Source organism: Caloenas nicobarica, chromosome 11 (assembly GCF_036013445.1).
Source record: "Caloenas nicobarica isolate bCalNic1 chromosome 11, bCalNic1.hap1, whole genome shotgun sequence".
Taxonomy (NCBI): domain Eukaryota; kingdom Metazoa; phylum Chordata; class Aves; order Columbiformes; family Columbidae; genus Caloenas; species Caloenas nicobarica.
The window spans coordinates 19058038-19072670 of NC_088255.1; the positions used below are offsets into that span (position 1 = coordinate 19058038).

General features: G+C 44.4%; 1 protein-coding gene across 1 annotated transcript; it reads left to right on the forward strand.

The window, feature by feature from the left end:
- Positions 1–12: 12 nt before the first annotated feature.
- On the forward strand, positions 13–14613 carry XPC (XPC complex subunit, DNA damage recognition and repair factor). The gene is made up of 16 exons (XM_065642415.1): positions 13–142; positions 1282–1477; positions 2209–2333; positions 3166–3289; positions 4229–4313; positions 4610–4767; positions 4980–5100; positions 6406–6495; positions 6931–7866; positions 8318–8478; positions 9310–9391; positions 9851–9985; positions 10471–10640; positions 10947–11040; positions 11551–11640; positions 12335–14613. The coding sequence occupies exons 1-16, from the start codon at positions 46–48 to the stop codon at positions 12545–12547; spliced, it is 2877 nt and encodes a 958-aa protein (XP_065498487.1). The 5' UTR covers positions 13–45; the 3' UTR covers positions 12548–14613.
- Positions 14614–14633: the final 20 nt, after the last annotated feature.

Consider the following 14633-nt stretch of genomic DNA (forward strand, 5'->3'; position numbering starts at 1 on the left):
GGCCGCGGAGCGGGGGCCGCGGTTTGCCCGCTGCCGGGGGGCGCTATGGCCAAGAAGCGCAAAGCATCGCCCCGGCCAGCGGCCGCCGGCAAGAGGCGCCCCGGGGGGCTGGGGGCGCCGCGGGACGAGCCGGAGGAGGAGGGTGAGCGCCATGGCGGGCCGGGGCCGCGGCGGGCCGGGCGCTGCGCCATCGCCGGGACGTGGGGCCGCTCCAGGCCCCTGGTGTGCGGCGGGGCCGGGCGGGCGGGTGTGAGCTCCGCACCGCGGCAGCCGCCGTGAGGGAAAGAGCCGGTGCCTCAGGCTGGAGGCGCGGAGAACCGTTCCGCACAGCGCCGGGGGGTGGGACGGTTGGCCCGCAGAAATCTGGGGTTTAAATCCGTGTGTGAAATTAGCCACAAAACGCTGTGTGGAAGCGCTGACAAAGGCTGGACAGCAGGCACGGAGCCGCCCGCTGCGGGCTGGGGTGGCCGGGACGGCGGGTCCCTGTCCCGGGAGGTGCCCTGGAAAAAGCTCCAGAGAGCAGATTCACAGAGTAATAGTTTCTTGTGAGTGGCAAGTGCGATGCTTGTTTCTCAGCTGACCCCGCTGGTAGGACTATAGAAATCTTTATGTACTTCTTGCGTGTTACATTATTATAAGTATATTCCTTACACGGGTCTCGCTCAATTCATAGTATCATAGAATCATTTAAGTTGGAAGAGACCCTCGGGATCAGCGAGCCCAACCATAACCTAACCTAACCCGAGCACTAACCCATGTCCCTAAGAACCTCGTCTAAATGCCTTTTAAACCCCTCCAGGGATGGTGACTCCACCACTGCCCTGGGCAGCCTGTTCCAATGCCCGACAACCCTTTCCTTGAAGAATTTTTCCCTAATATCCAATCTAAACCTCCCCTGGCGCAACTTGAGGCCATTTTTTCTCATCCTATCACTTGGTACTTGGGAGAAGAGACCAACACCCTCCATGCTCCAACCTCCTTTCAGGTAGTTGCAGACAGCGATAAGTTCTCCCCTCAGCCTCCTGTTCTCCAGGCTGAACAGCCCCAGTTCCCTCAGCTGCTCCTCATCACACTTGTGCTCCAGCCCCTCACCAGCTTCATCACCTCCTCTGCACTCTCTCTTCTTACCTGTTTTTTCAGAAACAACTACGTGCTTGACATTGTGAGTGCTCATTTCATCTGTGGCCGGCTCTAATGAAGGCTGTGGCAGTATTGTTTCTGATTGCCATGGAGATGAAACTTCATCCTTTAACATATCTTCCTTTCTTCTGTCCCATGCAGATGATTTTGTAAAAAAGAAGCCCAGTATAAAGAAGAATGACTCAAAAGCTCTGGCTAGGAAGAAGGAAGAAGATTGTGATACTGCAGTTTCCAAGTCAGAAAACAAGCCTTCAAAACAAGGGGCAAAATCACTAATAAAAGAAAACAAGAAAATTACTAGAAATAAAGGGAATGACAACAAAGAGGAAACATGCAGGTAAGTGTACTTGTCATTGAAGTCTATAGGAGCTCTTTCTTCATGGTTACATGTTATTTGTTTAGGGCCCAGTGGTGCATATGTGCATGTGAGCAGTTTATTTTAGGCTATTAATACAATTTAGTACATTTGTGTCAACAGCTGATCAGAAGTAGCATCTTATTCATTGCAGAGTCAGTCCGGAGGAAGATTGTCTGTATGGGAAACAAATGTATGATGGTATCAGCCCAGTATGCCCGTGGAAATTGCTATAGCAAATGAATTAATAAAAAGAAATTAAACTGGTCTCATTTCACTGGCCAGCCAGAGCCTTGTGTATTAGTGTAGTGAAACAGAAACAGTTCCTATTTCAGTACGATTTACAGGTTCAGTAAGAACAAATGATTCAGTGAACCATTTCTCCAAGGACTCACTTGTACAACCTCTTCTCAAGGATGGGGCCTTTTGTAGGTTCAGGGATCTTCCTTCCTAAATATCCTTGCAGAGCCAGGACCTAAGTTTGCACTGAAAAAGTGTTGTTCCATTGAGCCCATGGTTATTTATGGCAAAGATGGTTTGCTTTACAGAGAAGTTATCTGTGGTTTAATTGTCTAACACTCAATCTGTTGTTACTGATGCAGAGGTCATGCTTCATTTGTTTCCCTATTTTTAGTGTGTTCTTTCTCCTTTTTTCTTAAATAAACAAGCACTTACGCTTCTGGGTGCTAAAGCCATTTTGGTAATTTTAACAGTGACTCACTGAAGCCCTGTCAGGAGGAGATAAAATTGAAGGGAGAATCTCCTGTTGAAAAAGAGATGGATGAAGACAATACTGGTGATGATGATGAAAGCGAAGATGAATGGGAGGATGTGGAAGGTAAAAATTATATGTTTATTTGTTTTAGGGAGTAAATATTCTTAAAATACCCTTTTTTTTGTAATTAGATTTTTGAACTCTTTCTCATTTTGATTCTGGTAAATATATATACTCTGTATACCTAAAGTATGCTCCATGTGCATATCTGTATTTTTAAAAGTTCATGTCTCACAATGCTTCTAGAATGGTTCCAAGGTAGAAAAACCCACACAACTGCTGACCTGGTGGCAGTGCCTATTTGTTGGCTTATGTTAAAATTATACTACGATGCACAAAGCACTTTCTCAGGTGTTTGTGTTGTCTAATATTGAGCAGCTAAGAATGAGTCGGTTTGAAGATTCAAAACTGCAATTTCCTAGTAAAGGAGGGTGAAGATGCAACCAACTGAGCTCTTCGATTAGGTGGCCATCAGCAAACTGTGATAAGAATCATTATGATCATAATCTTCATATTTTTCCACTACAGATTTATGCATTCTAAAGTGAACAGTTGTCAGGTTTTTTTCTTTGCTACTCTACAAGTACCCTTCAAGTCACATCTGCTTCATTCACCTTTCTCCTGATTGAGTTTGCTTGTGACAGAGCCACTTGCCATTAGACTGTGCTGAACTGATTCCTCAACAGCACGTGACTGGAATCCCACAGTTATTTGAAATAACTGAGCATACACAGTGTTATGGAAGATGCAGGAGCTCGTAATTACTGGGTACATTCTGCTTATAGGTGGTTTGAACACTTGAACATGAGTGGGTAGGTTCTTATCCTATTGTCATCCCTCCCCAGGGGAACTATTCCATATTTACTTGTCATTTAGTAATATTTTATTTTTCCAGAACTCCAGGAACCTGCCACAGATAAGTTAGAAGAAGCTGCTGTTCTTCCAGCAACGGCGCTGCCAAGCAATCCTGTCGAGATAGAGATTGAAACCCCAGAGCAGATGAAGAAAAGACAGAGGAGGTAAGAACAGGGAAGGCAACGGTGGGCCGTTAAAGGATGAAGTTAAAAATAGTCTTTGCTATCACTGACTTGATCTGCTCTGGGTGGAAATCCCCACTTTGTGCAAACTATTGAGTGGGAATGATGTGAGGTCGTGGGATGGGGAACGGTTCACGCACTGACAGTTGTACCAAAACTCTTCAGCTGGCAGGAATGGAGGTTTTTTAGCTTCCTTGAAAATCAAGTGTGTAAATCACCGTGCTTTAATACCCACATTTCCAAACCAGGGACAGTAGTAGCTCTCTTCAAGGAGAGCTGTGGGTGAATGGCATCCTTGTATTGTAAATATCTTAACAGCTCAGATAGAAGTTTCTTTGTGTCCATAGCTGAGGTATGAATAGATCAAATGAACATCCTCAGCATCTGGGAGTGTTATAGCAAGGAGGGTTTGCTTTGTGTGGCAGCTGGAGGCCTGGTGATGTCTCCTGCTGTTATAGGGTGGGCAGTGTCCCAGGCCACCCTTCATAACAAAGAAACCAGAATATCAGTTGCCTGTAAGTTGAAAGACTTCATCAATGAAGAGAAAACCATTTTTCCAGGAATCTGAATGGAATGCTAGCCGTAACCTGAAAATCAAACAGTTCAGGCAGTGAACTATAAATTTAGTATGGAGTGATCCAAAGCTGTCCAGTAGGACACTGTAGGCACATTAAGTCAGGTGGAGTTTCAGGTCATCTGAATACACCCGAGATCTCAGCAGTTGGGTACATGAAGTTCCCAGTTTATTGGCTATGTGCAGCCTGCGTGCCTGTTCACAGAGCCAGTACCTAAACTTCTGTTAAGTGTGCACAGAAGCTTGTCTGGTATGGATTCTCTTTGAGAACTGACCCAATTCAGGAATCTATAAAAGCAGGTCCATAGAAAACCCACAACATCCATTTCTTCTGTAATCTCACACAGTGAAAAAAGGAAAGCCGAGTTTGAGACGTATCTTCGGAGACTGATGAAACGTTTCAGCAAGGAGGTTCGTGAGGACACACACAAGGTATTGGTCACAGAGGAACCTGGCAGAGAAAAAATTGAGTGTAAAGGTGTCTGAACTGATTTGTAATGAAGAAGAAACTAATTTTGATCAAATCATGTGGGGCCATGGCTAGGAATGAAAAAAAAAAAGCTGTGGTCTGGAGAAGCCCTGTGTCCACCCTCTGTATATTCGGGGGGCTTCACTGTTGCCTGTCTTTGTTAAAAGCAGCAGTAAAGCCTTCCTCATCTTTACCAGGGACAATAGTTCCAGTGAAGAAAATCTCTCGTGAACTCACTACAGAAACTCTTTTCCCTCAGGTTCACCTCTTGTGTTTATTAGCAAATGGTTTCTATCGGAACAGGATCTGCAGCCAGCCAGATCTCCATGCCATCGGTCTGTCCATCATCCCCACGCACTTCACAAAAGCGCCTGCAGACCAAGTGAACCTTCTCTACCTTTCCAACTTGGTGAAATGGTAAAACTCTCTCTCCTAATCACGCTGTCACATAGAATGTAGAGCCAGGGTTCAGGGAGAGGGGTAAATATAGTATAATAACCAATTTTTGGTGTTCCTTTTGATTTTAAATACGAAGGTGAAAGTCTTTTTTACAGAAGGAAAAGATAAACTGTGAAGTTTAAGAATGCAGTCACAAACACCAGCCAGTAAGTAGGTGTCTCGTATTTCAGGTTTGTTGGAACCTTCACTGTCAATGCTGAGCTTTCCACGGAAAAAGGGGAGTCCCTTCAGTCGACCTTGGAGAAGCGCTTTGCCATCTATGCTGCACGAGATGAGGAGGAGTTGGTTCATGTAAGTGACTGGGAAGCGTGGGGTCGGTTGCTGGGTTTGCAGGTTGGATCGTTGCTGTAGTGCTGTCAGGCCACGCGTGAAGTGGTGTCTGAGATATGGATTTGGAGAAAGCAAATTGGTGACTTAGGTGATTCCGTGGCTTTTTCTGTTGTATTTTTAGCTGAAGTCCTTCTGTGATTCAATTCTTCAATTTGAATTGTGCCTGACTGGAGCCTCTACCCTGTTTCCTCAAAAATAAGACAGGGTCTTATATTAATTTTTGCTGCAAAACTTACTACTTTTTTACATTTATAGCTGCCTATACACTATGTAAATTGACTTTTTAAATGAACTGTAACTAGGGCTTATTTTTGGAGTAGGTCTTGTATTTCAAGCATCCTCAAAAATCCTGAAAAATCATACTAGGGCTTATTTTTGGGGTAAGTCTTATTTTTGGGGAAACAGGGTAGTTCTGCTTAGTGTCACTGCACACTCGGTATTCGGCTGTGCATGGCTTTGTGTTTAGAGCTGCTTGTTCCTACGTGTGCTTTGGCAGTGGAGATCAAAGAAAACCAGCTTAATAGGTTTCTTATTAAGTACTAATTTGAATGAGGAAATTCTTGGGCTTACTTGCAGCCGGAGAAACTCTTCGCAGGTTTTTGAGTTACAAGGTTGGTAGTGTGAGTCACCATTCAAGGCCAAAGGAATTGAGCTGTGATTTAGAGCTGCCCAAGAGCAAGGCTTCAAAAGGACTTCAATTCTACAGTCATTTTGTGGTGAAATTGGATTAAGGGAAGAAGTAGACTCAGTTGCTTTAAGTCACATACAGATTTTTGGTAAAACAAATGAGGGAGGGGGAAACACAGGAGATCAAATTGACAGGAGACGTTTGAAACAGCCGAAACAAGCTGCTGCTTTGCAGGTGCGTGGCTTCCAGCTCTGCTCGGTTGCTGATAAAGTGCGATGTTGCAGCTTCTCTGCTGCAAAGCAGAAAGCAGTTGCTGTGGTGGCTTTGTGGCCTTGCTGTGGAAATGCAGAGGTGTCACCTCTGGGACAGGAGGAAAAGACAAAGCGAGCCTTGCTTGGGCAGCTTCCGTTGCGTCCCACGCGGGAGGGCCACGTCACACCTGTCAGTCACTCAGTGCCATAAATAAGAATCACAGGATACTGTGCTGTGCTTTAATATTATAGCAACGGGGCTGCCTACACATCCATGTCAGTGTATACAGCATGGGGTAAAGGTAAGAATGAAAATTATTTGTGATAGAACCCCTCTTATAGGAGTTTTAAGAAAAAGTTAAAAATTCTTTGTGTTTTCTTTTGCAGATATTTTTAATTATTCTGCGAGCATTACAGCTGCTGTGTCGCCTCGTGCTGTCTTTTCAGCCTATTCCTCTCAAGGAGACAAGTGCAAAGGTAGTTTTTGTTGAGTGTGTGGAATAAGGAATACGTCACTGGTTTAGAGAGTAGGATTGAAAAACTTTCTGGCTGCTGCAGCTCGAGGTGAATTGCTTACTGCATGAACCAGGGCGATGACAGTGTTCTGACTGTAGCACACAAGACAGAAACCCTTAACTTTTAGGTTTCTCCTTAAAAAAAAAAAAAGTGTTTCAGCAAAGACTTCTTATGCTTCTGTGGTTTTAAATTTCTTTAAAACTTAGACAGTGAACACTTGCTGCTTGAGTACAACTCTCTTCAGCCATTTGCCTGAAGCTTTCAAGTCCCCAAGACGTGCAGACTGACCATGCCTGCCAACCTTTGGTCTGCACGTACCTCGTGCTGATTTCAGTCTTTTTTTTTAACGTATTCTTAGCTGTGGTAAGAAAAGTGACGTAGCCTTTTTCTTTGCAGGGAAAAAGCTCATCCAATAGGCAGTTTCTCAGCAGTGCCTCTGAGGGTAAGAAGAGCTCTGCCACAACACCCAAGGCTGTGGCAAAAAAACGCCCCTGCAGAAAAGCCAAAGGGGAGGAAGAATCCTCAAAGAGTGAAGAAGACAACAAGGAGCCAAAGACACACAAAACTGCTCAGACCAAAAGGACACACAAGTCGAAGCTGACTACAGGCAGCCAGAAACAGAAGGAATCTAGTAACAGGGAGAGCAGTTTAGCAGAAAAAGATGTGCCAGTCCGGCCCAAGAATGATCGCCGGAGACGAGTGGCCTCCAAAGTGTGTTACAAGGAAGAGAGTGGAAGTGATGAGGGCAGCGTTTCGGACTTTGAGGTTTCAGAGGAGGAGAGTGATCTCTCTGATGAGGATTTTGAAACTGTCTCTAAAAGACGGAGGAGCTCACTGGGCTCCCAGAAGTCAAAAGTAACTGCTATAAAAAGCACGAAAACTGAGACTTCAGAATCAAGGCTATCCAAAAATTCACATGGAGTGGATGCTAAGCCAGCAGAAAGTACAGCTCCGCCCTTGCCTCATGCACAGAAAAAGAGAAACAAAATAATTTCCAGTGATGAGGACGATGGACAGCAGGAGGTAAGGAAGGTGATGGGCACAAACCAGTGGCTGGAGGTTTTCCTTGAATGTGAGGACAAGTGGGTATGTGTAGACTGTGTTCACGGCAACGTTGGGCAGCCCCAGCTGTGCTTCACATATGCCACAAAGCCGCTTTTCTACATCGTGGGATTCGACAACGATGGGAGCGTGAGGGATGTTACACAAAGATATGACCCAGTGTGGATGACGGCAACGAGGAAGAGTCGTGTGGACCCTGAGTGGTGGGAGGAGACACTGCAGCCCTATAAAAGTCCCTATGTGGAAAGAGACAAGAAGGAGGAAAATGAGGTAAATGGCAATAGGTTCTTCAGGACATTTAGTGCCAGGGAGGCCAGTCCTTGGATTCTCATTCCGGCAAAAGTCTTTCCATGAGGAAGGAAATTAGTCTTTGAGCTCGAAATGTTCAGATTGAGCGTGTTTTAAATGGGAATATACAATATTAGATTAAAATAATATCAAATGGAGGCTGTTGAGAGAAATCTGGGTAGCAAAAGTACCAGAGAGCCCATGCTGGAAGCTTGCTAGTGTGGTTTCTGTGCAGGTTAGCATTCTCAGTCTTTAAAATGCATAGAACTGAGTACACGTATAAGTACTTATTTGCTACAAGAATGTTTTGGTCTGTTGTCTCATGTAAGTTTCTGGTGTTTTTTTCCTTTGATCCAAACTGTAATCATTCTTATTTTATTACAAAGGGTAGTGCAAGAGAGTTGTGAAATCACTCTTTGTGTCATTGCTACAGTTTCAAGTTAAGCTTCAAGATCAGCCTCTACCAACAGCAATTGGAGAGTACAAAAACCACCCTCTGTACGCGCTGAAGAGGCACCTCCTGAAATACCAGGCGATCTATCCCGAGTCGGCCGCTGTCCTGGGGTACTGCAGGGGGGAGGCTGTCTACTCCAGGTGAGTGCTGCACGTGTTGCCCTGCGCGACTGTGATCTTTGTAGCAAATTTAAGAGCTGATTTGTGAATCATAGTGTGGCCAGCAGGACTAGAGCAGTGATTGTGCCACTGTACTCAGCACTGGTGAGGCCTCACCTTGAATACTGTGTTCAGTTTCGGGTCTCTCATCGTGAGAAGGACATTGAGGTACTGGAGGGAGTGCAGAGGAGGTGATGAAGCTGGTGAGGGGCTGGAGCACAAGTGTGATGAGGAGCGGCTGAGGGAACTGGGGCTGTTCAGCCTGGAGAACAGGAGGCTGAGGGGAGAACTTATCACTGTCTGCAACTGCCTGAAAGGAGGTTGGAGCATGGAGGGTGTTGGTCTCTTCTCCCAAGTAGCAAGTGATAGGATGAGAAAAAATGGCCTCAAGTTGCGCCAGGGAAGATTTAGGTTGGATATTAGGAAAAAATTCTTCCCGGAGAGGATTGTCAGGCATTGGAACAGGCTGCCCAGGGCAGTGATGGAGTCACCATCCCTGGAGGGGTTTAAAAGGCGTTTAGATGAGGTTTGTAGGGACATGGTTTAGTGCTAGAGTTGGTTAGGTTATGGTTGGACTCGATGATCCTGAGGGTCTCTGCCAACTGAAATGATTCTATGATTCTAAGATCACGATGGTATCAGCAGTAGGCTCAGCCATGTGCAGAGACAGGGTGAGGCATTTAGCTGCTTAGGTAGCACTTGTGTATCACTTAGGTAGAGCTTTTTTTACAATTCCTGATGTGAAAAACAGTTTGGAAGTCTCTTATGGACACACTTCAAAACTCCTGTGCTCCTCCTTTCTGGCCTTTTCAGAGACTGTGTACACACGCTGCACTCCAGGGACACTTGGCTGAAGCAAGCTCGGGTGGTGAGGATCGGAGAAGCGCCTTACAAGGTAAGAGGGTTTGACTTCCTCCTGTGCAACATGTCTGCCCTCTAAAGTTCAAGCTCAGTTCTGGTTTGTTTTTTGCCTTCTCTCTGTCAGCAGATGAAGATTTCTTGCTTGCATGGTTTGTGGTAGCCGCATCATGAATCAGTCCACCTACTGTGCCTATAGTTCCTACATGTTACCCAAAGCCCAGCTATCTCTTCTTCACACCGCAAGGGTATCTAGCAGAACCTCACCCTTTTCATCCTCTTCAAAGGCATCCTAGCGTTTTAGATGAACTGCAAGATCTGGCTCTCTGTTGCATGCGGGTGTCGTGGATTATCATTTATAAACAATGGATACTGAAGCTAGGAAACAGGCTTTTCTTCTCACCCAGAGCCTTGTCCTTTGATGTCCTAAGAAAGTCCGAAATCACTGGCGGCTTGTGGTGCTGGTGTTACAGCCTTGGGCATTGTGTTTGCACAGATGGTGAAAGGATTTTCCAACCAGGCAAGGAAGGCGCGCCTGGCGGAGCCTGCAAACCGGGACAAAGAGGACCTGGCGCTGTTCGGTCGCTGGCAGACGGAAGACTATCAGCCGCCTATAGCAGTGGATGGAAAGGTACCTGGGAAGGCAGAGACCTGGAAGTGTTTGTATGGAGCTCTGGGCTTTATTTTTCCACAAGTTGAATGTTTCAGAGGTGAGATCAGTCAATAACATCTGGATTCAGGATTAAGACTTCTGAGGTAACTGTACCTAGGGAGGAATGGTCAAAACTACACTGAGGCCTTTCTTTACTGGATACAAGTAAGGCGTGCTGGCAGTGCAGACTGCTGACTTTGTAATTCTGTTGATCTGATTTGTCTACGCCACATTTGTTTTGCTAATTCTCTGCATTACAGCCTGAGTAACAAGGCCAGAGAACATAACTAGGAGATAACCACGCAGCTAAAATCTGGGCTTATGCCTCGTCGTGTGAATATTGAATAATAGAGTGGAATGTAGCAGGTCAGAAGGAAGAGAAAGTCCCTGAGCTGCAGGAGGGATTTTCACCCTTCCCAGAGTGCAGGAGTGTCACCATTTCTCTTCAATTTTTACAATAACAGGTTCCTCGGAATGAATATGGAAACGTCTATCTCTTCCTGCCATCCATGTTACCCGTTGGCTGCGTGCAGCTGAGACTCCCAAACCTGAACAGGTTGGCGCGGAAGCTGGACATCGACTGCGCTCAGGCCATCACGGGGTTTGATTTCCACGGCGGCTACTCACACCCAGTGTATGTAAAGCTGCTTTGTTGCAGCTGATAGATTTTGATGTTCTGCAGAAGCTGTATACCCTGTGTTAAGGAGTTCATGTCCTCTTTTGTGCTGGTAGTGGCAGTGGAGTTGGTGGCCCTGGCACACAAAAGGGACTTTATGTGCTTTACGTGTGGAGAGGATCAGTGATGAGTTACGCATGCAGGTCCCATGAGACAGACGGTTCTGTGAATAACCAGTAGTGTTGGTTTGGCCGGGTCAGCAGGCATTTGCTCCCTTTCTTTTTTCTTCTAGTAGCTGACAGAGGATTGTGTTCTCCTTCCTAGTACCGACGGCTACGTTGTGTGTGAGGAGTATAAGGACATCCTCCTTGCTGCCTGGGAGAACGAACAAGCAGAAATAGAAAAGAAAGAGAAGGAGGTGATTTCTTATCTTCCTCTTTGTGAAATTTATTAAGAAAATTTCTTTGAAACTGTGGACAATCAAACAAGGGTGGGCTGTGTAAGGAACAGACACAGAGCTCTGTGACCATGGGCTACTCGCACCCCCAAATGCCCTGTTTTGGGCTTGCTGTGCGACTGCAGGATCTGAAATGGGGTGTACTCTGGAAGAGTTTTCCATGGCTGCTGGGAAACAAAAATAAGGATGCACATATGAGGTTAGACTTTTGGAAGTGGTTCTGATGTCGTTTACACAGTTGGGGTGCACATTAGAAAGTGACAGTAATTAATGTATTTAGCAGATAATTGGACACCAACATATTTTACTCTTAAGAGTCCTATTGGCCTATTAGCTTTTAACATGACACATTTAAGTTAGCGTGGGGTTTTTTTAATGGCAGTTTAAAATCTTCAATCTTGCGTGTTCTGTGGGCATAAATACATTGAAACTTCCAACAGTCAGCTTTTTTTCAATAACAATCCCACACAGAAACGTGAAAAAAGGGCTCTGGGGAACTGGAAGCTGCTGACAAAAGGACTTCTCATCAAAGAGCGACTGAAGCAGCGCTACTCCATCAAGGTATTCTGCATTTCCAGTAGTGATTTCTTTTTCAGGATGATGTTTCTCTACCAAGAGGTTGGTTTTTGTTGTTTTGGGTTTTTTTTTCCAGTCTTTCCAATGTGTTTTGTTTCCATTTGTAGAGTGTAGAACTTTCAGAGCGTAGTTGCTCAAAAAATCAACTTCTTTCCTGTTGCATCCATGTGACTAGCAACTAGTAAAAATAAAAATACATGGGAAATTTGCTGTGCTCATGTCCATGAAAGATTTATTATTGCTTACCAAGAGATTAGTGTTCCCTAAAGCGTCATTTTTTTGGTAGTATTTTCTGTTTTGACATACCCCATTCCTAGATTTATTCCTCCAAACCAAGCAAGTAGCTAACAGGATGAAAGGGGCTGCTTTTTGTTATGAAGCCAGATGTTTTAGTTCTTAATCTTTTCCCCATTGGGAAAGGTGAAAGGCATGATCTCTTTAAAGCAGGTTTATTTTTATTGTTCTGCAGCCAAAAATACTTTGCTTGTGTTGAAAGAACGCTTGACATCCAGGAATAGAACCACATCACTTTGGGGGAGAGCCCAGACCAGAGCAGCCAACTCCAGTAATGTCATCAAGTGTCACTGCGATGGAAGACGAGCCCTTCTGGAAAGGGGTAATTACAAGTGATTTCTAGAGCAACTTTTTGATTTTTGTGCCTGTGTTTTTTTTTTTCCAGACGGAGCTGTCAGCACCTGAGGCAGAGAAAGGAGCAGGATTCTCTTCTGATGAAGAAGAAGGTCCGAGTTCAGAGACTACAGTAGGGAACACGGCCATTTATTGGCCCCAAAATCGCCAGTTAGAGAAAACAAAAGAAAACAACACGACCAGAAAAAGCAAGCGAGAAAAGAAAGGAGAAGCAGCACAGTTGTTCCCTTTTGAGAAACTGTGATCAGAACAAGTATTTCTTTGCCATTTCCAGGTTCAAGAACAATAGTCACAGCAAAGTATCCTTTGCTAGTTAAGGACTTAATCTTGCACTGTACTTGTGTTTCTGAGCTGTCAGGGACCGACCTAATTCAGTATCAAGAGTTTCTTTTGCTATCACAGGTAATGAGGTTCACCCCTTTCCCCTTGGACTTGGAAGCAGGTGTGCAGTTGCACCTTCTCAGAACATCACTTTGTGCTGCTGGGTTTTTTTTTGCTCTTCTGTATCGCTCAGCACTAATAATTCTGGGGTTTGAGCCATTCGTTTCACTAGCACTGTCCTTTCCCATTTTTCTCCTTCCCATTTTTTCCTGCTTGCCCAGAACTAAAGAATGGAGCTGCTATCGAACAGCCTGTGGTGAGCTGGCCAAAGGACGACTGACATGCTCTTTGATTCGGATCTTTTCCAAGTCGGTGAAGCAGAGTTCTGTTCTTACTGTCTCGCAATCACAGTAAGATGAAATACTTCCATTCAGGTGTAAAAAAGCATGCAACCAAGATTTGGGGGAATCTGAAAATTTACTTTCTGAATCCCTGCCTTTTGTGAAAACTCTGGTTGGGGTTTTCAGCCTTTTCTCCCTTTATTTTCAGAAATCTTGTGTATTAGAAGGGAGAAGCCCTGTCCCCTTTTCAAACTTAAGGTGAAATATGTCTTAAGTAATTTGAATATATGCATATTTGTTTCAGTTTTGTTTTATCAAGACTACGTGGATATGTTCTGGGGCAAAAACCACCTGAAACCGGCTGAGTGTCGTTGTCTGCAACAAAATTACTGAAACCAGAGAGCTCTTGGAAATGTTATTCAGTAATTAAGCATTTAAAAACCATTAAGAGAGGAATGTTACATCCACACAAGCTTTTCCTGCAGTTTTTTTAATACAAATGCTGCTCTGTCTTTTGTAGTATTTTTATAATTAAATAATTTTATAATATAATTAAATTACACTGACACTGTCTCTTTAAAAATAGAGGGGAATACAAAGTCATTGCTGGACATTGTCCCAGAGGAAAAATGGAAATGCAAGAAAATGGCTTACATTTAATTTTGTGCAGGAAAAAAAGTCTATTTTTGTACTGTATTTGTAGAACAAAATAAAGTATGGAAGAAAGAGAATGTTTTCTGTTCCACCTCAGTCCAGCCTGCTCGTTCTTCTGGCAGCAGCTCTGTGTTCCTGGAAGGGACAGAAGTCACAAACCCCAGAGCTGGCCACTTGCAAATTGGTTTTATGTCAAGGGTTTTCATTCTGAGTTTTTAGTTTTTGCTACCAAATGCTAAATAAAAGAGCAACGCAAGTTGTAGCTTAGGGGAATAGATATGACCTGTATATAACGCTTCAGGAAAAATTCTAAATCCCTCTGCTCAGCTGCGCAGGCAGCAAGTTCTCTTCCTCTGAGCACACAGAAGGTGAGTAAATATGTTTTAAGGGAGACCAAAGCGGCAGGAGATGATTGACAGATCAGGTATATGTTCTGTCCGGTTTGGGTAAGGAAGCAAGAGAAATAACGGTTTCACTTGTTGCTATAGAAACCTTGTTTGTGTACATGCAATGAAATGGAGCTTTGGCTGCACCAGCACACCCAGCCTAGGAAACACAAAGTTCTTGTCTGTGAAAGGAATCACATTTTATTTTGCATGGTTCCTATGCACACGCTAGTCTGTAAAGATAAAAGTATTTTAAGCTGTTGAATGCACAGGTAAAGACCCAGTCTCTTTTAAAATACAAGAGGCTGTATCCAGTCAGGCTGAACTGTCATAGTTTTCAAATAATCTTATGGAAGGAAGTTACTGTCACTTAAGAAATAACAGGGAGTAAAACCACAGTAGGGGGGAAAATCAGCCTTTCATCACATCGCGTGTACAGCCCAGACAGCAGCTCTGCTGCTACCAGGAACTTGCTCCCCAAAATGGGGAGATACTTGCAGCCTAAACAAATCCCAACTGCTCATTTCTCTCAACAACAGCAAATCAGTTCATGTGGAAGCTGCAAACTAATTGTCCATGTACCTGGATGCTATTCTGGATATGAAGTGTGCAATACTTAAATATAATA